General features: G+C 43.1%; 1 protein-coding gene across 1 annotated transcript in view; it reads left to right on the plus strand.

Annotated features, from left to right (window-relative positions):
* The first annotated feature begins 433 nt into the window (after positions 1–433).
* Positions 434–23,963, plus strand: part of LOC145403966 (uncharacterized) — a 48,879-nt gene continuing 25,349 nt past the window's right edge. Inside the window, exon 1 of the mRNA XM_080275566.1 lies at positions 434–452. Coding sequence (XP_080131692.1) covers positions 434–452 — 19 coding nt within the window. The remainder of the gene's footprint in view (positions 453–23,963) is intronic.

The raw sequence follows: 23,963 nt of genomic DNA on the forward strand, positions 1-23,963 counted from the left end.
CCTTCCTTCCTCCCCCTCACATCCCCTCCTACCCCTAACCTTCCTTCCTGCCCCTCACCTTCCTTCCTGCCCCTCAACTTCCTTCCTGCCCATCACTTTCTCTGTTGTCTCTCACTTTCTCTCCTGCCCCTCACCTTCCCCCCTGCCCCTCACCTTCCTTCCTGCCCCTCACTTTCCCTCCTGCCCCTCACCTTTTCTCCTGCCCCTTACCTTCTCTCCTGTCCCTAACCTTCCCTCCTGTTTCACACCATCCCTTCTGCCCCTTACCTTCCCTCCTGCCCCTCCTCATCTTCTCTTCTGCCCCTTCCTCTCCCCCTCCCCCTACTCCTCCTCCTTCTCCTCCCCTTCCCCCCGCTCCTTTCGCGTCCCCTCCCCCACCAGCCCGTGAAAGATATCCGGATTAGTATTATGAAACGTCTTTGAATAAGGCATCATGGGGGTGAAGCCGGCTGGTGAATGGACGGAGCGACATTCCTACCCTCACTCCCACCCTCTCACCCCTTACAATACGATGTCTTAAATATGCTAGTCTTGCACCCCACAGACGATGTTTTTTCTTTTGTCTCACTCTCTTGGATCTCGCAATACGATGACTCTTATTATAGTCTCGCCATTTTCGGACGACTTATTCGGCAGGAGAAGAATCTGATGGAGTGGAGGAGTTAACCTTTCAGTACGTTGGTGTCTATAATCTATTCTTGCCAGCTCCAAACGATGATATTCATTTTAGGAGAGACTTTTCGAGCTGGAGAGGTTAAATATACCCTTCAGATTCCCTTTCACCACAAGAGGTCTCCCTTAAATTGCAGTAGATCTGTTTGGTATCTAGAATAATAGAAAATTTACGTCATAGTATGTATAGGGTTAAACTTTTTACTCCGAGTAATTTTATTCTGTTCTTGCCCTCCTCAGACGATAAAGTCAACATGAGAGGGACTTCTCATATTGAAAAGGAGAAAGCAGACTCCAAATTTTTATTTTGCATCCAGTTTGGAAATATAATGTGTGAGCGGAAGAGGTTTATCTCGCAGTGTAGTTGGTAAATATTCAATAGAGATTCAGGAATATACTATGTAGACATAAGACTGAAAAGGCTTGGATATCTGACTAGTCCCTTCACTACAATGACGTATTTCAATTATGTTTTTGCTATCTCCAGGCAGAAATATTCGGTACTGGACAGTGCGAATTGGAGGGGTCAGGTATAGCCTTTATTAACCCGTTCACTGCGAGGGAGGTCTGAGATCATCTGGAGGTGGCAGGAGCGAAAACTAAGACGTCACAGTACTGACTGGATTAAAGCGGTTGTGTTTTCCCTACATTCTTGCCCATATAATATCCATGACGGTTATTCTATACTGCATAGTGTTCCTTCTCATCTCATGTTGCTTGTTTCGGCTCTAGCGTTCGAGGGACATGGGAAAGTGTTTGTCTTTGCTATCCCCATCGTATTATCGTAGTTGAGTCATATCTTAAGAGAGGCATTGCCCAGTATTGATCACCAAGCTTACTGCAGTTTTTGTTCTTTTTTATATTCTTATAATTTAACCAGACACTTGTATTCTTCTTCTATAGAGATTCTCCGTAGTGAAGAGGCAAAAAAATATCTTAATTGGCACATTTGCTGCTAAGAAGGTACCTTATATTTCAAGCTATTCTCAGTGTTGTTCGAATACGAGAAATTCTAGTAATCAAAGGCTAAACACTGAAGCAATTTGGACTTCTTCTGCATCCTGCTACTGAATCATGTAACTCAGAAAGGAATGTCACAGCACTCTTACGTAAACACCTATTGAGGACGAGTCTTTGCTGAGGTACGTTTCGCTCTAGCGAGTTTTTCAAGTGAAAAAGCTGGCCAGAGCACAGCGTTGTTCCTCAACAGAGGCTAGTTTTCAGAAGGTGGTTTCGTAACAATACAACAAGGTCACGAAATTTGGGGAGCTCAACTAGATAAACAGTATGATAGAAACAGGTGTGTGAGAGACATTGGTGCACGTACTGAAGGCTCCATTAGTGATTTGTCTGTATCTGTATCAGTCCATATGATGCCCATTACAGTGACCGGACCTTCTCCTCGGAGGGAGAATGTTAACCAGATATTAACCGTTCCCTGTGTTGGCGTGGTATGAATGGAGAAGGGGTGTCTAAAGGGAGAGTGATGCATATGAAAGCAGAAGTGTTATAATGGCTGTGTTTGTGTATGTTAGAGTATGTATATGCCACTGGTAGAACAGACAGGGTGCGAAAATATGCAGGCAAATGAAAGGGCGCTCTACCAAGACCCACTTTAAATGTCAGCCATGGTTTTGGTTTCAACCTCAAGACTGGGAACACGCTCATCGTGAGACGAGTACGCTGTCGATGGAGCCACGACAGCTCCCCATCAGTGATATAATCTGTCAGAGCTCTCAAGATGTCTATTATCAGACGCTTAATTTCTGAGGTCACTCAGGAAGGTCGCAATAGAAATACCACATGCAAACCCCTTTAGCACACCATCTCTCTTTCTGTCATGAATCTTTTTGTTTTTTTGGTCCCAGGCTTATCTGGACGTGAATGAACCCGATGGACTGCAAACTGAAGTTTCCCTTCTCCTGTAGTCAGTCATCCTCCCTTTGGAGAACAGAAAGAAATCTGGGGGACGTTTGTATAAGGGGGCAGCGGAACTGCATACTTATTTTAGTGCCATCACATGAAGGCGCTCCTCTGTAACACCACACGAATCCTACCTACCCGACAATAGATTGGTGATGATGTTGGTGATGATGAGTACTGTTTTTGAAATTCACGCGCTCCACTGGTTAGTATTCGATATGTAGACAAGCATAACTAGCGGGAGACAGCGCATCCGATGACGGAGTCACGCCTTTCTGTACTCCATTCACGCCGTCCACCCCCTCAGTCCATTCCTTTGCCGGTATCAAAGCGTGTGAGGTGAAATCCAGCAAGCAGTAAGTATAGAGTTGTATAAGCTTCACACGACACCCTCATCGCTTTGTTCTTGCCTATTCAAACTCACTGAAGGGAGTGGGACCTTCAAGTGTACCACCGCATGATACACGCACCAATTTCGTTAATAATAGTGCTGATGTCCACCTATTTGTAAAAAGAAAAAGAAGTGGATTGCTTAGGAAAGCTGATTGTTGCCAGTGTGGGGCGAATGGTTATTGTTTCGATAAGTATTTTTTTAATGTAAAAATTCGCAGCACCATATAATAATTATTTCATTTTCTGAATCCTTGTTAGCTAATTTACTCTATGACGATATGGTAATGATGATAATCATAATAATAATAATGATAATTTCTACTTGTGTATCCCTACCCATTCCACTGAAAATACAGAAATGAAAAATGGGATGGTGATAGGAATGACAATGATAATGGTGATGACGGTGATTTTTTTTTTTTTCAAAATCTTACCCACGCCGTTGAATATAGTCATTAACTGGGCTAAGATGATGATGATGATGATGATGATTCATTAGTACGAACCCTACTTACCGCATTGAGTAGAATGATAACATGGTCTTTGGTAAAAGTGATGATGATGATGATGATGATTCCTATTTCTGAATCCTACTCACAGCACTGAATATAGTGATGAATTGAATTGGGGTGATGGTGATGATGATGAAAGGGTATAATAAAGAGAAAGAGAAAGGGTATAATAAGGGTGTGGAGGCAGTGAGAGGGATAGGAATGTGAGGGAAAGGAGAGGTGAGGTGGGGGTCATGGGAAGGGGAAGGGGGGGTACAATGGAGGGATGCCCAGAGAGAGAGATGGGGGGAGGGGGTGATTGTCGTGGTGAAAGTGGCCCCTCCTCTTCTTCCCCTCCTACTTCCTTCCTTCTTTCTGTTCCTACTATACTTCCTTCTCACTTCCTTCAGACATCCTTCATTCTTTCATACTCTACTTTCTCACTTCCTATTTACTGTTTTCTTCTTTTCATCTCACTTTTTCCTTCCTCCTCCCCCACCCTTTCTGCTTCCTTCCTCATTTCCTTCTCTTCTTCCACCCCTACGTCCTTCTTTCCTTCTTTCTCTTCCTACCTTTCTTTTTCTTTCTCTCTCCCTCTCTTCTTCCATTCTTCCTCCTTTCCTTTTCTTCCATCCATTCTGTCTTCTTGCTTTCTTCATTCTTTTTATTTCAATCATCATCTTCAGCCTGCTTTTTTCTTACCTTTTTTTCTTTCTCCCTGATTTACTACCTTCTTTGTTTGCTTTCTTCCTTCTTCCTTCCTGTTTCCTCCCTTCCTTCCCGTGTCTTTCTCTTCCCAACTTTTTAATGCTACTTCCTTCCTGCTTGTGTCCCTCTCTTCTTTCCGTCCTTCTTTCCTTTCTCCTCATTACTTCTTTCTATTCCCTCACTTCTTCACTCATTCCATCAGTCCCTCTTCCCCTCGTATCAACATTCTATCTCTCCTTCGTCGTTCTTTCTCCATCTTTAACCCTTTCCCTCGTCCCTTCCTCTCCTCCATCCTTCCCTCTTTGTTCCCTTTATTGCACCTCTTCCTCCCTCTTTCCTCCTCCCACTGCTTTCTCCCTTCCTTATCTCTCTCCTACTTTCACCCTACCTTCTTCCTTCCTTCCCTCTGTCTACCCATTCATCCCTCCTTTTCCTAACTTTATTCTCCCATTCATTACCTAACTTTCATCTCCCTTCGCTTTCCTCTCTCTTCCCTCCCTTCCTTCATTCATTCTCCTTTTCCGTCCCTCCTTCGCTCCCTCCTCCATCCCTCCTTCCTCCGCTCACTAGTACCTCCCCCCTGCTTTTCCTTTCTCTTCTTTCCGTCCTTCCTCTCCCTTTCTCCTTTGTTTCCTCCCCCATTCCCCTTTCTATTCCCTCCCTCCCTCTCCCTTTCCCTTCTCTCTTGCCTCCCTCCTTCCCTCCCTGAGCTGGCCAGGAAGCAAGAAGAGCAACAATACCCCCAAGACAGGAAGTGAGAAGGGGGAACAAGAGAGTGAATATGACTGTGGGAACTATTCTCTCTCTCTCTCTCTCTCTGTATGTATGTTTATATGTCTAGCTAGCTATCTAGGTATTATTTTTCTATAATATATATGTACGGAGATGAGAAAATTATTGCTACCCTTGCACTTCTAAATCAGATCAGAGAGAGAAGTATTGGAAAGAACTCTGTCATCTTCGTAAAAGTTAAGTAGCGCGATTGTGTGTGTGTGTGTGTGTGTGTGTGTGTGTGTGTGTGTGTGTGTGTGTGTGTGTGTGTGTGTGTGTGTGTGTGTGTGTGTGAGGTTACTGAACGTGGAGTATTGTGTAAGAGTGTGTCAGTGTGTTTGGGCGTACGATATGTCTGCAAATAATGGCAATATGGGCCATGATTCCTTTCCCTTCTCTTACGTAAATGTGGGGATTGCTTGAAAGTGTGTGTGTGTGTGTGTGTGTGTGTGTGTGTGTGTGTGTGTGTGTGTGTGTGTGTGTGTGTGTGTGTGTGTGTGTGAAACGTGGACAGTAAACGTCAAGTGGTGAAGGCGCAGCGTAAATATATACTTACGTTAAATTTGTCTGTTTGAGGTGGTGTGGTTTCTGAACGAGTAATATGTGCAGGTATGCTGGTGTGACGAATATATTTACGAGTGACTGTGGTGTATGTGAAGGTGTGTTCGTGACTGTGATGGTGATAGTGTGACGGTGACAGTGGTAGTACGCACATGACCTGTTTCACCTCCTTCCAGCACACTCTAGCACACGTCACAGGCAGCTCGTCACCGTCACAACCCACCCTGATAACCTCCTGCCTCGCCTTGGACTGTGTTCTCGTGGGGTTCACCTGCCCACCTCTAGTCAATCATTTTTATGTTATGCTTGGTGCTTTTGGGCGCATCTGTTCAGTTTTAGAGTGATTTTTCGAATTGGAGGCGTTACCTATAGACTTCATTACTCCCTTTAGTACGAAGGAGAGAGAGAGAGAGAGAGAGAGAGAAGAAAAGTAAGCTAAGAACCGCGTCATCGGATTCAGTGGGATAAGAGGCTACCTATCTCCTGTTCCTTACTGGTTTATTTCCGTGTATGGAACGTTGGCCACTTGATGCGGTATACAAGCTTTGTATTATCCCAACTAATGTCTGACGGCATTAATAACCTCACGAAAAAAAAAAAAAATCCATGAGAAAAATGTGCAAAGCTGTCTTGACTTACGATATGACTGAGCATTAAGGGTTGTTAGGTTTATTTCAGTTTAAGGCAGACTGTACTATTTAGCTCAGAGAAACCCACCGTAGCTATTTTCTCATTTAGCTTTTAGTCGTAGGCAACATGCTAGCTTGCAGTTTCTAATCCTAAATGAAAGGAAATCTTGCATCTTCTTCACAATTTATGCTCCTGGATGTAACGCTTCCATAGTTCATTCATTAACTTAGAGGGGATTCGTCCCTTTGCAGCTTACTGTATCTCCTGTAACTTAGTGGCAAAATAAGAACACACTACAGCTCAGCATCTTTTCCATAGAACTTTTTCGTGGCAGGCGCAGGTTCTTGTACTAATCTTTTGTTACACTTCAACATTCAAGACGGAGAAGTAGCAGTTTTACGCTTAGTTAACGTGAGCAAAGAATACTGTAGTAAAAATCCACTCTTGCAACTCTGCTCATCGATGAAATGTCTTTTTGCTACTTCTGACCCAAGTAAAATTAATCTTTTCACGACGATGACATTCTCTTAATTTATTGTTTTTACTGCCTCTAGAATATTTTATTCAGTATACGAAGGATCATTAGACATGATTGGTTAATGAAGGTTAAATTCACTCCTTTGCTAAAAATAATCGTCTGAAGGTAGGAAGAACACAAAAACTACGTCATCGGATGGCATGGTTAGTCTTAGGTGCAGTATGTTCTTACAACATATTATTATTTTGTCTTGTACAGGTTTTCAGGATGTCGAGGGGGTAGTGTGAGGAATGGAGTGAAATGTTCACTCTTGGCTGACCACTTACCACTTTCACCCTGACGCCAGACGATTTTACATACCACAAGGGCAAAAGATCAAGAACTTCATTATTGATACTGGTAGCGCCAAGGATTCTGTCTGGATAACACGACGATTATAACTCTGAAATTGTTGATAAAATGCACAGTAAATGAGAATGACCAAGATTGTCTGTGGCAATAACAAAAGCAGCAAAAACAACATGCAGAGATATCGACCACAAATCGACCTTGTTTCCTCGACGCCTCACGAAAGCACGTATTCTTTCCCAGCGTTAAATGCCGAATGCCTTTTTAATGTTTCTGCAGCCAAGCGAGAAGAGGCTCGTCCTAGTGCTCTTCCCACAAACACCTCGTACTGTTGCTCTTCCCACAGACACCTCGTACTGCTGCTTTCCCTACAAACACCTCTTACTGCTGCTTTCCCTACGAACACCTCTTACTGCTGCTATCCCTACAAACACCTCTTACTGCTGCTTTTCCTACAAACACCTCTTACTGCTGCTCTTCTTACAAACACCTCTTACTGCTGCTCTTCCCACAAACACATCCCACTGATGCTCTTCCAACAAAGACCTTCCACTGATGCTCTTCCTAGAAACACCTCCCAATGATGCTCTTCCCACAAACACCTCATACTGTTGCTCTTCCTACAAACACCTCCCACTGTCTACTTCTGCAAACGCCTCCCACACAATCTACTCTTCCTGCAAGCACACACACAGCACTACCTTGGCCTACTCCCGGAAACCATTACATTGTTATCATCACTGTTGACGTAGTGAGGGATGGGGATCGTCACAGCCACCATTGTTATGCTACGCAGATTCACAAACGGCATTAAACTTTTTCTTTAAAATTACAAAGGTGCCTGCAAAGCCAAACTCCCCAGAAATTCGCCAAAGACTACGCTATTTTTTTTTTTTTTTAATGCAAGGAAGAAGGAACCACAGGCAAGGAGCTCGCAAACCGTTCCTTCCAAGAAAAAAAGAAAAACAATACAAAACAGAGCCAAATTCAAAATTCGTTCATTTCGAGATGCCTGTACACACTGCGTTTGAAAGACTGGGGATCATAGGAAGTAGGAAGGACAGACAGAGGGAGACAGTGCCAGAATTGACCTGTTGCATAAATGAAGGACTGGGAGTAACGGTTAACTCTTGCTTTAGAGAGTTGGACAGAAAGGGGATGAGAGTTTGTTGCTAGACGGGTGCTACGCGCTCGTCGTAGAGGTGGAGGGATGCAAGCAGACAGTTCAGAGGAGCAGTGACCATGGAAGTAGCGACAGAAAAGAGATAAAGATGCAATAGTGCAGTGAAGAGACAGAGGTTGAAGGGAGCCAATAAGAGGAGGAGAGTTAATGAGACGAAAAACCTTTGACTCCACCCTATTGAGAAGAGCTGTATGTGGGGAGCCTCCCCATACATGAGAGTTGTACTCTACACAGAGGCAAATAAAACCCGTGTATAAAGTCAGCAATTGTGCAGGGGTAAAGAAGGTATGGAGTCGGCTTAGCACACCTACTCTCTTGGAAGCAGATTTTACAAGAGATGTAATACGATCTTTCCAAGATAAGTCCCGAGAAATTGAAACCCCAAGTATGTTTAAGGATGATGCAGGATTAAGCCGGATATTACTAAACATTAGTGGGTACTCCTGTGGAAGATTTTGTCGAGTTGATAGGTGTAAGAACTGAGTCTTCGCTGCATTAAAAACAACAGGAATATTTTTATCCCAGTCAGAGATACGAGTCAAGTGAGAATTTAGATGTGCCAGAGCCTCATCCCTTGTTTTATCGGTCGTTTTTCTTGAGTTATCTGAAGGCTGTCTAAATCATCAACTTTCACCCGGCACACCTCACTGACGGTCTAGGAATCAAATAATCTCTGGTTTCTTTAATCTGATAACTTGTGGGCCTGTACCAAAACTAAAGGTAATGTTCTTGTGACTAAGAAGGCAGAGATGTAGGAAGGCTTGAGTTTCAAGCGGTCTTCAGTTTTATGAGACAGCCATGAGCTTTAGATGTAGTTATCATGATACCACGTTGTTGTTATCGTTGTTGTTTCCATAGATTCATCCGAAACGTGAACCCTTTGGACTGCAGACTTAAGTTCCCCTTCTTCAGCAGTCCATCATTCTCTTTTGGGGGAATAAAGAGAGAGTTGAGGGACGTTTGTACAACCAGGAAGTTCAGCCCCTGGGGTACATCGGTACCACCATATGAAGGCGTCCCTTTCTATTACTTATTACCAAATTATATACGTCATTCAGTAAGGTAGAGAAACCAAACACACTTTATTATGAACATGAGTGTCATACATGTCAGAAATTTGGGACTTGCACACACCGTCACCAGCTTCTTTTTAACTCCTTGGCTGCGTTGGGCATTCCTGAGCTGAATAAATCGTGCATCGTTAGTTGAAATATAATACAATGCAAGTAATTCGCAGCCTGGAGTGAAGGAATTAGTGGCTGTTGTGTATAACCCCTCCAGCACGAAAAGCCTCACAAGTAGCCTACTGAATGAAGTCGTTTGGCAGTAGCAAAAACAAAATAGAAAATATATGATCGTAGTGAATAGGTTATGAGTACGGCCGTGACAATGACACCGGCGGTGGCTCGATCGGTAGAGAGGTGGCCTGCAGTCCTACAGGACCCAGGTTCAAATCCCGGCTGGGGCAGGGAACAGTTTTAAGGATTTGAATTTCCCAAAATCAGACCTTACTGATCTACCAGAAGACTCACTGACATGTCGTAAAAATACCCCTCCTAATACCAATACACCAGTCCTGTATGGGACAGCCCTAGCATGTATTCAATATGGGCGATGGGTGTTAGCGCCGAAGTGGTGACATGTAGAGGTGTATGGAATGTAGGTGGACTACTTGTCCTTGAGAGCAGGCTGTGAAGCCTATGCCCAGAGTCGGACACATTAAAAAAAAAAAAAATGGGATTGAAATGTACAATCGTGGTAAATTGTTTGCATTCACTGTTCTTTAGCCCTTTAATCCGATGACTTGTACAATGTATTTTGCTCTTATCACCTCCAGGCGATTTTATTAACCTTAGAATCGACTTACTGAACTGGAGGGGTTAGGTGTAGCGTTCGTTAACCCCCACGCTTTAAGACGTATCCCTTAAGCTGAATTAAATCGTCTAGTGGTAGCAAGAACTGTAGAAAGTATGAATCGGAGTGAAGGTGTTAAAAAATTGCTCTTTGCAAACTATAATGCAACAAAATTCTTCCAGTGGCAGCAAGAACTATGGAACAAAAATATATGTCGTCGGAGTGAAGAATTGAAAAATGCTCATGCTAAGCTAATCAGTAACATACCTTCACTTGTAAGATCTGTAGGACATCAAAGCCTGTAGATCTTATAGACCGTCCAATCGTAAGTGTGTTAGAACTTAAGACGTGCATAAGAACTACTAACATTGACTCTGCTAACCCTGACTCTACTGACCCTGACTCAACTCCTAAACTGACCCTAATTGCTAAACTGACTATTCCTGTTAAATTGGCCCTGACTCTTATCACTAACAGGTGGGTAAGTTGTATGGTTATCAATGGAAGGTTTGTTACTCTCAAGGTCCTGTCATTAAGATAGAATATAGAGTTGCGGAACTTTACTTTTATTTTTCCAGCTGAAGTGACTGCGTATTTGCATTGCGGTTATCATTAAGGGAAAAAAAAATTGTGTCAGCTCAGAGTTTTATATAGGCTAATGAGACTTAACAGACATTCCGAGATTTAAAAAAAAAAAAAAAAAAGCTCAACACCCATTTTGTTGAAATTTGGGGAAATTCCTGAAGGTCCTTTTGTCGAGACCACCCCATACAGACAACAAACATAGACAGAAGATAGATAGAAGATGGATAGATAGACAGATAGATAGGCATACAGACATAGATAAATAGATACACACACATCCCGCAAAACCGTGGAGGAGTAGACTAGGCAGTACCGCAGATCGAGGTCAGGCAGACGGGCGGCCTCTTCTTACCAGGCTCAGTATTCTATAAACCGCCCTGACAGAGAGAAAGTATACACCGCCACGCCACACCACGCCACACCACACCATACTGCATCACTCCGCATCACACCACACCATACTGCATCATCCTGCATCACACCACACCATACTGCATCATCCTGCATCACACCACACCATACTGCATCACACAACATCACACCACACCATACTGCATTATACTGCATCACATCACAACCAGATCACATCACACCACACCATACTGCATCATACCGCATCACATCACAACCAGACCACATCACACCACACCACACCACAGGCTCTAAACTGGATGAACGTGTATGTGTGTATGAGAGAGAGAGAGAGAGAGAGAGAGAGAGAGAGAGAGAGAGGAAGGAAGGATAGTGTTAGGAGACAGAGACAGAGACAGACGGGAAAGGAATATGGAGAGTTGCACAATTCCAGAGGTACGCTGATAAACAAAAGTTTGCCAACTATTCCACTGCGTCTACTTCACACTTAGGGCACGTCCATCACTCTCCTCCCTGATCAAAGAGAATAAACTGTGGTCAGACAAAATATCAAGCCTCTTTCAGCTTAGGAATATTAGGCAGCTGAGGAGAGTGAAGACTAGTTGAGGTGAAATAATTGGTGAGCTTTTGTCCTCATCTGTACTTAAGAAGGGTATACTTCGAGGGATTATTGGCCGTATACTAGATGGCACAGGAAACCCTGTAGCACCACTTCCTCAGCGATTTATTTTACTCTTGTACACTATTGAGGGGAATTAGGTCGATACTAGTAACATAATTATGTATAGGAACGAAGTAGCTCTGGATTAGGCTGCGCAGTCCCCACATTTCAGAGGAGGGTCATCAGCCTCACTCGCCCCTCATTGACATTATGTGACCAATAAACCCCATCCACGTCTCCCGTGTAACCCGTATCGGCTACATCCGGTTGGAGTACCTAAACCCACTAGACCACCAGGCGTCATGACCCTTTACAGTAAACACAGTTTGAATATGTTTGCTCCATCCATCCATATGAGAGAATTAACCATTGGATTGTTACGATATCTGTCAACTTGACTTTCTAGTATTCCCCTCTAGCTAGACAAGTTTGTTTAGCTGAGGGTGAGTCATGGGAGTCAGGGAGTGTTAATACTGTCTTCAATGACCCTCTCACAGTCGAAGCAACTCTCGCACTCTATTCCACGTGACGCCAGACGATTTTATTCAGCTGAGAGTGTTGATTTTGTCACTATTAACCCTCTCATGATCGGGACAACTCTTGTATCCTGTATCGCCCAACAGAAGACCCGTTTCTTTGAGCTCAGTGGGTCATAGGAGCCTCACTGTGTTAAGATCGACGTTTTTTATTTACTTTTGTTTTGCCGTGTTCCCGTTGCGGCCAAAATGCTCCCAAAGATTCAGCCTTGGCACGGAGGTCACGCACACAGCAGCGCCAGGACCAAAGGACACCACTCGGATTTTTACAACTGCTGTGATAAGGAATTTGAGATTTTTTTGTTTTTTTTTACGAAACTGAAGGACTGTTGTTTGATAAATGAGTGTCGATGTAGTTTCTTCTGTTGGCTGTTTGGGGTGTTTCCTCAAGCAGTTGTCTAGACGCTGGAGAATGTTACTGAGTAGGGACAGAATTTTTTATATACAGCGGGAACAGTGACGGAATTTGAAAGGCTGGCTTGGTTTCTTGTACCGATTGCCTAATGGCTAGAGATCGCGACTGTGTAGAAAAGGACAGCGGAACGTGACGACATAGGAAAGGTTGTTGATGCTGTTCCTTCTGCTGGCTGTGTAAAAGTTAGGGGTCGTTCCGGCATAGGGACAATATTATTAGCCTTTTTTTTCCACGATCTGAGACCTTTATTTGATACAAAGGAATTCTGGTGGAATTCGGAGGCGCGGCCTGATTTATTTGTTAGACCTTGATAGAAAAGGTGAGTTTGTTTCTTCTGCCGGCTGTTTACGTGTGAGAGGTCGGTACAGAACAGATATAACAATTTTTTCTGCACGAGTTGAACTGTAATATACGCAAGAGACAATAAAGCTTCTTTCATCTGCACTGATTGTCTATAATGATTCATTTTGCTGATTTCTGTAGACGAAAGGCATCTATGTAAAGAAATTTCGAAGGCTAAGCCCCTTCACTGCGAGAGGTATCTGAAACTAAATAATATCGTCTGGTGCTGGCAAGAACAAGCTAAAAACAAAGAAAGTCATTGTGCTGAAAGGTATAATAGATACTATTTCCACCCCTTTATTACCAGCTGTATAAAATCGTCTCCTGGTTGCCATTGTAATATATAGAAATCATCACACTGAAGACGACCAATGATGGGTGAATAGAGGTGTGGCCCATAATCGCTGGGCACTGATGACCTTTCCCTACCTCAGTGTGTGTGTGTGTGTGTGTGTGTGTGTGTGTGTGTGTGTGTGTGTGTGTGTGTGTGTGTGCGCGCGCTTTCTTACATACCCCATTTGCTGTAGTGGAAAATGGGTTAGGCTGATGATGAACTGAATGATGATAATGATGATGACGATGATGATAATGATGATGAATAATGGAATACTGTGATGACGATGATAATGACGAGTGGATTCCAATTGATTATGATGACGAGTGGATTCCAATTGATGATGATGATGATGCACGTAATGCCGAGACTAATTTTTGCCGGTGCACTACCTGAGATGTCATGACAGGCGAACCGTAAGCACCATAACACCGAAAGGTCAATGCCGGTATTAGTGCCAGAGGGGTCGCGTATTTCTCTCTCTCTCTCTCTCTCTCTCTCTCTCTCTCTCTCTCTCTCTCTCTCTCTATTTGTCAATGTGTGTGTGCGTGTTTGTGTGTCTGTGTGTGTGTGTGTGTGTGTGTGTGTGTGTGTGTGTGTGTGTGTGTGTGTGTGTGTGTGTGTGTGTGTGTGTGTGTGTGTGTGTGTGTGTGTGTGTGTGTCTCCAAACGTTCCCCAGTAGTATTCCTCACTGCTGCCTATTTAATTTTACCATGTGTATGTGTGTGTGTGTGTGTGTGTGTGTGTGTGTGTGTGTGTGTGTGTGTGTGTGTGTGTGTGGAGAGAGAGAGAGAGAGAGAGTTTGTGTGTCAGAGCATGCACGTTTCCAGCAATATTCCCATGCAGCGGTACTAATACTGCTTTGTACCGGGTGGCACAAACAGGTAGTGAAAACGAGTATAACTTTCCCCGCAGCATGCCACCGAGTACAAGTAAGCCTGGGTGGGCAGAGTGGGTGGGGCAGAGGTGGGTAGGGTGTGGAGAGCAGTGGGTAGGGTATGGGCAGGAATGGGAAGGTAAGGATGGATACGATATCGGTAGTTGTGGTTAGTGTATGGGCAGGGGTGACTAGAGTTTGGGTAGGGGTGGGAAACGGTGGGTACGATATGGGTAAAAACTGACCGGGCTGGGTGGATAGAGGAAATGCAAGGTTGCCATGGTAGAACAGGGGCAGGCAGGGGATGGGTAGGAATGGGCATGGGTGAGTAGGAGATGAGTAGGGGTATCCAAAATGTTCATGTTGGGTATGAGTGAACTAGCTATAGGTAGGGGAAGACGCTTGTAGGTAAGAGATGAGCAGTGGTGGGCAGAGTAGAATGGGTTGGGTTGGGCTGGGAAATGAGGTAGCCAGAATGAGCAGAGTTTGGGAGGATGGGTAAGGATGGTCACGGTGGATATGGCTAAGCAAGAATTGGTGGAGACAGACAAAAATGGACAGAGGTACAAAATGGGGGCAAGGATATGGAAGAGACATACAGCAGGAAGGGTTGGACGTGGATGGGCAAGGGAGGGCAACAGTAGGCATGGCGTGGGGCTAGTTTCTCCTGCATATTCGATTTCTTACTTCTGCACCCTGCCCAGTCCTTGAATGATAGTGGATTACAGAGTCAGAATCATGATGAAGCTAATGACGATGACGATGATGGTGATGATGATGATTACGATTTCTTTTTTTTTTTGGGGGGGGAGGAGGGCAGTAGAGCTGGGGAAGGCAAGGGAATAGAGAAGGGAATTGGCAGACAGAGAGAGAGAGAGAGTGAGTGAGAGAGAGAGAGAGAGAGAGAAAGAGAGGGGAGGGGTCGTGGAGTACTTCCTGCTGCTGATGTCAGAAAAGTGTGTGTGTGTGTGTGTGTGTGTGTGTGTGTGTGTGTGTGTGTGTGTGTGTGTGTGTGTGTGTGTGTGTGTGTGTGATAGACCAGATAGACACAATACAGGCAAACAGAGAGACAAACAAACAAACAAGCAAGCACAAATACAAACAGACAGACAAATAAACAGATAAACAGAGAGAGAGAGAGAGAGAGAGTAGAAAGATATCGCAAAAAAGAAAGATAGGTCACCACAGCCCCTACCTTTCTCTCTCTTTCTCGCCACCTTCACCCAGTTATGGCAAAGGAAAGTGGAAGTAGGAAATGAAAGGCTGAGGGTGAAATTCCCTTCCGTGGAGAAAACCCTTAAAAATGGTGCTCATAACGCGGCTGGGGGGTAAACAATGGCGTGTGTGTGTGTGTGTGTGTGTGTGTGTGTGTGTGTGTGTGTGTGTGTGTGTGTGTGTGTGTTCTGGGGTGCACAGTATGGGTCAGGAGAGAGTGTATGTGAACACCCCCACACCCACCCACCCCATAACAAACTCTCTCTCTCTCTCTCTCTCTCTCTCTCTCTCTCTCTCTCTCTCTCTCTCTCTCTCTCTCTCTCAGAAGGAACACTGTCTATACAATCATGTTTTTCAGGCGGCCCCCTCACTGGATGCGAAGTCAGGAAATAAATATGTGGACGTTCTCAGAGCCCCACCCCACTCCTCCACCTCTCCCCCCCATCCACTACCCCTTCCCCCTCCGTAGTAGTGGTGGAGGTGAGAGTAAAGTGGAATTGTGGAATTATGAGCGTCCTTTCTGCTACTTTCCCCTGTGTAGTTTCCACCATTTGTACCCGTCAGTATTGAACCAGTTATTTTGGAGCCTGCAGTGTCGCCTGGAGATGTTCGTCCTTTTGCAGCTTATTTCCCGTAACACAGTGGCAGAATAAGACAATACTACGGCTGTACTTCCTTTGCCATGGCACTTTTTCGTGATTAGCACCATATTGTAGTATTAAGTGAAAGAGACTAATTCTATGCCAAGTTTAAGGGGACAGAGTTTAAATCCCACCATTAACTTGAATGCTTATTTTTTATTGCGGCTTTATCAGTTTTCTCCCCCACATTTAGCAAGGTAAGGCGATATAGTTTTTGTCTGTGTGTATATATCTGTTGCCAAAATATATAGAATAGCTGTGGACGAATTTTCATCAAACCTTCAGGATACAGCAACTATGTGGATGTGCAGAAGCCTGTTGCTTTTGGTGAAGATTTGATCAGCGACACCGAATGCCAGCCGCCATGTGTTTGTTAATATGAATTGAGATTTTGTGAAACGCAGTGACTGAATTCCGTAGAGTGCTGCGATTTTTTTTTTTTTTTTCGCCCGCCTTTAACAAGAGGAGGCGATATACTCTTTGTGTGTGTGTGTGTGTGTGTGTGTGTGTGTGTGTGTGTGTGTGTGTGTGTGTGTGTTGCCTAGTTATCTTGTCATCAAGTATGGTTTGTAGGTAGCTGGTACCTTAGCCAACAGCATATTTTGACGAGCGAATAGTATTCGGTTCCCGAATGTTTTTGTTTCATTATACTTCGATTTTACGCTAATTATATTACTTCCATACTTCCTTAGATTTGTTTAGAGTACATTAAGTAAGTATTCTGATAGCACGAGTACTATAGTAATCAAATTTCATGGTTGGAAAACAAATATGTGTTTATTTCACAGGTTCACAGAAGTTAATTATAAGTTCTTGGTGGATGTGGATTAGTATGAACTGGGTTATGTGTAGCAACTTGAACACATTCAGTAATGTACTGCATACCACTAGATTACAACGGACAGTTACTTAGTACACTAACAGCTAGCATTTCTCGTTTCTTATTAGCCTCCATTAACCATATCACTAACATCGATCTCCCCCCCCCCCCAGCTGAACAGTATTGTCTAAAGATGGCTGGTGGCGTAGAACTTAGTATATTGTTTTTATTCTAGCTTAGCTTAAAATTCCCATCACTCCATCTCTATTTTAGGGTTGTAACGAGAGATTAGCATTAAAGTATAGGCCTAATGCTAGTCATGAAGTAGTGCTATGGTAAGAATGTAAAGCAACAGTATTGTCTGATTCTGTCATTGAGCTACGTGAAATGTACTGCACATGGAAAAAAAAAAAAAGTCTGGGCCAAGTGAAGGTATAGCCATTACAGAGAAATTTAAGAGATGAATACTGACAGCCAATTTGCCCAAACATTTTCATGGTGCTTGATACTGGTGGTAATCTTGTTTAGGGCCACATTCATGTGGGCTTAGGGGACTTTGTAACGTCTTCCCTTTTTGTCAGCTGCGTAAAATCGTCTGGTGTTGTTCACAAGACTAAGATATTAATTACATCGCGACCACGAGAGGGTTGAGGAACGAAACACATTGATGAACAGTTATGAAGTAACATATGTAAGAATTTATAACCCTTTCAGTGGCACGTCGTCTTTCTTTGCTTTATTCTTGCTACCACCAGACGATTTTCTTAAACTAGGAAAGGTTTTTTTTTTACTGAAGGGCACAGAAACAGTCATAATCCCTTCAGTACGAGACGTTAATTTTAGGCCAACGAAAATCATCCAGAGGTATCAAGAGTAGCCAAAAATGCGTCCTGGTAGTGAAGGTGGTAGGGATTAGTGAAGTGATTAATGGCGGGGGCTTTCACTGATGCTTTTTTTTTTTTTTTTGCGATTACAACTTTCTCTGCAGCGGGTTCAGAGTTGTAGGTCAAAGAGAGCGCAGTTAACACGCCTTCCATTTTACTTTTTAGCCTGTTATCACTCTCAATTACACTATTACCTCCATTACACTTAATTATATTGTTTCCCTACGAATATTCTTTTTATTCTTATTGCCTGATACGAAGTTTTTTTTTTTTCTTGTTACCTGACAAAGACTATAATTACCTTAGGGGAGGCTGTTTTAATGAGAGAGATTCAGTATAGCCTTCATTAACTTCTGCAATACGATAGGTCATTCCAAAGTTGAATGAAATCCTCGTGAAGAAGCAGGAATACTCATCGTCTTGAAGGGGTTATTTATGGATGACATAAGAGGGATCGCGTCTACTGTTATGGACGCGTCATTCATATATGTTCAGGCAACACACACACACACACACACACACACACACACACACACACACACACACACACACACACACACACACACACACACAGAAAGAGAGGGGGGGGGGAGATTTTGTTCTGCCGAGAAAGCCTTAGCAGTCACAGGGTTGACGATACTCCCTCACTGCTGTGGACACACTTGAATTCAGCTGTGAAGAACCTTGCCATAACAGTGTTCAAACCTATTTCCATTTACCATTTCTTCGCTCTGGACGCACCTAAAATTTTATTCAAAGCGTTAGACGTGTATTATCAATCTTATCACCCTTATCATACGTGTTCCTATTCATTATCGTAATTAGGAAGATAGATCGCGGGTGAGGGTAGACAGAAATGCATCAACATCATTTTCCTGGGCCACACCTCACAGGATGCGGGGTTCGGCAATAGATAGTCTGCATCACCATCAAATGTCGTCATTTCAGCAGCCCGTATGATAGTGATAGTAGTGATTATTAAAAAAGAAAATCAAAAGTGACAAGGGTGATGATTAAGTGTGCTAATTAGGCGACATTATTGATTTTTTATGTACCTGTGTCTGGGCATAGACCCGCAAGCCTGTTCCCTAAGGTCCAACAGTCCTGTTATGTGTCATACATCTTTACATGCAACCACTTTGGCACTAATACCCACCGTCCATACTCAAAACATGCTAGGGATGCCTCATTTGAGACTGGTGTGGTGATATTATACTCTCTTTACTCCATCTTGGCATAAAATTACCATCTGCATCTTGAGTAATGGTCTGTAACAATAGACTAACAGGACGATTGAGCTGTTCATGAAAATGTGCTATGGAAAGGATATAGAGCTGTAGTATTGTTTTTTTCAGCCACTGAGCGGCGCCAGGTAAGCTGCAAAAAGGCGAGAATCTGGATCAAGTTAAGGTAAAAGAACTGTGGTGGGGGTGTCGCTATGGCCTGACTTTTGAATGGGATCGTACGCCGCACCCATGGGTCGGTATCATGTGCCGTATCCCACTAGACCACGGTGGGTACTGTCTGAAGTAGATCCGGGTAGGAAATAAAAGTGCCTCGTCCCAACCTACCTCACTGGACTAACAGAGTCAGACCGGTTCACTCCACACCATCGTACATATACAGGCCGCATCTCCACCTGCTGCTACTGCTGCTCTCACTAAACTTCAGTCCAGTGATGTAAAGTTGACTTTTTTTTTCTGTTTTCACACGATTTTATTCACTTTGGGACAGATTTTTCTGGAGTGGTTAGATATGGCTTTCAGTAACCCGTCCTGTACTGAAAGTGTTTCCTAAGTCGTATAGAATCGTGTGTTCATGAGCCATAATATGACACAAGGTGTTAAGGCAGATATTCTGTTTTGCAGAGTATCAGACTTTCCTTAGAACACGACCCGCAATGGTCGGTGTTACATCCAGGTCCCCAAGTCTACTACAGAATGAAGGAGTAAAGAGACTAAGCAGGCCAGTGTGCACAGTGATAAACAGGAGGCCAGTTCCTTGTCTACATGACTGGTCTTTCGAGTTAATCCCTTCTGTGTGATAAGGTACTTTTCATTCCGATTTTTCGATTACCAGACCTTTTACTTAAATTAGGGGAGATGCCTTGTAGTTAGTGGGTTAATGAATACTAGAGCTAAACCCTATAGATCAGAAACTCGAGTCTAAGTTCAGTAAAAATCATCCAGTAATAGCGAGAACGAAATGATATGTGTCACCTGGTTCAAGGCGTTAATGAAGCGAGACTACAAGGCACTCGGCTGGTAGTGATTAGTTTAGCACGGCAGTATAAAAGTACTACATGGTTTTTGCTTGTCTCACATTGTCACTCCAGCTCCTCCTCATTTGGTTGTCACTGGCGCAACCTGTCACTCTCTCTCACTATAATTTCTCTCCTACATCGAGTTTGTTCTTCTCTACCGTTTCATTGTTTACCTACATTGAGTTTTTTCCTTCTCACTCTTGAAGATTTTGAATGTGTTTGATTTTGCTTGTTTCGTCCTTTCGCTCCACCTCCTCATTTATCACTGCTGCTTCTCTCTATAATTTCTTTCCTTCCTCGAGTGTATTCAGTTCCACCTTAGTATATTCGTTGCATCGTCCTGTCACTCCATCTCATTTATCCCTCCTACTCCTTGAAATTTCTCACTTTGGGTCTCTTCTATATCAGTCTTGTATGGTTTGTATATATTTCTTGCTTCGTCCTGTCACTCCTCTCTGATCTTACTGACATTTCCTTCCTACCTGTAATCTGTTCCATCCCACTCTTGCATTGTTTCTATAACTGATTTTCCTTGCCTCCTCCCGTAATTCCATCGCCTTTTCTAAGTAAAGGGATGTTCAGTAATTCCTTTTATACACTTGTGAGATTCCTAACTGGTGAGCCTCCTTGACTGCGCACTTGAATATTAGTAATTAGTTTAATGAGACAGTGAAAAGGAACTGCATTGTCTTCGCTTGTCGCACTGCCACTCCATATCCACTTGACCTGCCTCTCAATTCCGCATCCTATCATTCTTTCTCACTCTTAATTTTCTCTTGCCTCGAGTCTGCTTTCTCCTGCTCATGTCTGTAGTGTATGGTTTTTATCCCCTCGATATTGCCTACTTTGTCCTGTCAGGCTGTTACCATTGATCTGAATCTTACTGAAATCCTTACTTACGTCGAATCTGTGTCATCCCACGGTTTAGAGCACCGTTGATTAACCTTGTCTAATACAGAATTCATCTTGGCTTTCAGTGGTCGCGATAACGGCCTTTGGTGTGATGTTCAAGATTTTTGTGAAGATTAGTCAATATATTTTTACTTTTTTTTTTTTCTGGCGATGATGTTCCTTTTGTATATCTTTGTTTTTGTTTCTCTGTTTCCGTTTTTCATCTCATAAGCCTCCTTCCTCACATTAAAAATTCTCTCCTCGGTTCTGTCCCACCCTTATATATATATTCGGATCTCGTCTGTGTACCTCGGTGCTTGTTTATCTCGTACTCTCATTCCATCTTCTGACATTCGTTCTGTTGCTCGCTTGCATTCTGCGTCTGTGAGAAAGTGAGTGAGCCGGAGAAATGCAATTAGCTTCCTGTATAGTGCCACTCCCGGACCGACTTTCACTCACTTGTAAACGTAGCATCTCGTGTACCGTTTTTGTTGACACTTTCACGGTGTTTCGAGAAAATTGCCTCGGGTATTGCGGTAAAAACGGTCTTTTGTCTGACCGCAGTGAAAGAAATCGAAGCAAACCCGCGAGAAAATGAAAGCAGGGGGGGAGAGTCAAGCAGTGTTTTCTTTTTCGAACGTTTGCTTGGTTTGTTTTTCAAGCGATTCACTGTTTTCACCTCAGTGTTGCCTCACTCGCAGCAACTCCATAACTCAGTATTAAGTTTAGTTTCTCTGGCAATTTCAAGCAGAGTCTCCATCTTTTTTTTTTTTTTTTTTTTCTGACGGCATAAACTAACCTGTCCGTTTCTAGGTTCAGCAGTCCTCCTGCGTGCTGTTCACTTTCACATGTCATTACTTTGATACTAATAACCCTGTACATACTGGATACATGCTAGGGGTGTCTCATTCAGGACTGGTACCATGATATTAGCAGGGGTGTTTTTATGAGTTATGGATGATTCTTGTGGAAGAGTTTAACGAGTCAAGAACGTGTACGAGACTTACGAGGAGGTGGGGGGGGGGGAGTGGTTTGGAGGAAAAGGCCAGAAATAACGTGGAGAAATATTGTGGAAGAGCACAGGTATATGAGGGAGGATGGTGTGTCGTAGGAAGATGGGTGGTTGCCGAGTGGGAATAGAAATGTCAAGGCCACCCATTATAGAATGCTCCGTCGGACGGTACATAATAGGAGGTGACGCGGTGCAAAGGGGTGTTGTGTTGGTCCTTGGCTACTTAAACATGAACCCGATGGACTGCAGGCTAAAAAGCAGCCTTTCTGCAGTCCACCAGCCACCTTATGGGAGATAGGAAGGGAGCTGAGGAACGTCTGTACAACAAAGTAGCGGTGCCGTCCAGTTATATTGGTGCCACCATGGGAAGGCATCCCTCTCCAGCACTGGCACAGAGGGTAAAGAGCAGATACGTGAGAAAAGCAGAGAATCAACCCCTTCACTGTGAGAATTTCTTTTGTCCTGCTCTATCCAGGCGAGTTTATTTAGCTCAGGAAAGACTTTAACTGCCGAAGGTAGTTTTTAAAATAATTAAATCGTTTGTAATTACAAAGAATAAAACTTAATACAGTATTGCGCCCTTGGGCTGAAGGCGTTTGCAACATCACCACTTCTCTCGTTGTGTAATAAATATCACAAGAATAAAAACAAATATGTGAGCAACAAATTGATCTCCTTCACCAGACAGTTAGGTACACGGGATGAAATCAGTCTGAAAAAGCAACGTATTAACTTCAACATTTCTAGTTTCTCTTCAACCTCTTCAGCACAAGGATACAGTGTTCATTTTATTCTTACTACCATCAGACGATTTTGTTCAGGTTTGGGGAGGCTTTTGGGACCGAGGGGTTTGGAGATAACGAGAAGGAAATATAAAAGAAAACCTCTGGCTGAAAGGGTTAAATAGTGGAAAGAAAATTAAATATGATGTCAACAGTAAATAATTTTCTTTCAGCGGGTAACTAGACAATTACAAAAAGATCACACATTAATTCCAACCTCAGTAGTTTCTCTTTATGTAACTATTATCACAGGTATTAAAAAGGAAAAAAATTGTCAGCTGCGAATTGAGTTATTATCCAGTGCCTCTTCAGCGACACTAGTTAGAGACCCTACAATGTGGAAAGATAAGTTCCTCCATTCTTCGCTCACTAGCCATAACTTAACCCCTCCAATCCGGTGACATTTTAATTTATTCTCACTACCACCAGATGTTTTTTTCAGTTTATTCACTACTTTTTCGAGCTAGAGCGATTACTGTACGTGTAGCCTTCATAACCAGCTTCAGTAAAAGATTTCTCCCTAAACTCAATCGATTCGTCTCTGGATACCCGGAATAAATACGCTATCGTAGTGAAGGGGTTAAGGCATGATATTTGCACGTTTCTTCTTTTTCTGTTTAGATATATAGAATTTGGATATAATATTAATGCTTAAGAACGACCATCCATGCATATTCCATGAGGTATATGCTAACAGTGGCTCGGCAGATGACAGAATTACCACAGTGAAGGAGACTGTTCCATATATGTTTACACAATATTAGCGGATATCCCTTCTCAGTTTACCGCGTGATCTCTAAGACTATGCCCATTTTACATTAGTTTCGCCTAAAACCGACATATCTTCATCTTGAATAGCAAGTTGTGGTGATAGATTATCACTAGAGTATGGTGCTAGTCACGAAGCAGTTGTGTGGAAAGGATGCGGAGACATCATGCCGGCATTAACTTTTTCTGCCATTGAGCTACGTGATCTAAACCGCAAAAGGACGATAATCTAGGCCAAGTTAAGGTGAAATGAGTATAGCCACACAGGACCACCTTCTAGTTCGTTTAGGTGGTTTCATTAACACCTCTTCCTCGCCTATTTGTTTTCCCTGTTTTACCGTAACTTTTTAAATTCAGTGACGTTATATCACCGGTAGGGTTTATTTTTCACTTCCAGTCGATTTTTTTCAACCTGGGATAAATACCGCATATTGAATGAATTAATGAAGGTTATCTAACCCCTCCAGTTAGATAATTCTCTCGTAAGCTAAATAAACTCGCCTGAAAAATAGAAAGAATAAATGAAATATTTGTAATCGAATTGAAGGGTTTC

This window comes from Coenobita brevimanus, chromosome 62 (genome assembly GCF_032717465.1).
Source record: "Coenobita brevimanus isolate Jiangsu-jjx chromosome 62, ASM3271746v2, whole genome shotgun sequence".
NCBI lineage: Eukaryota > Metazoa > Arthropoda > Malacostraca > Decapoda > Coenobitidae > Coenobita > Coenobita brevimanus.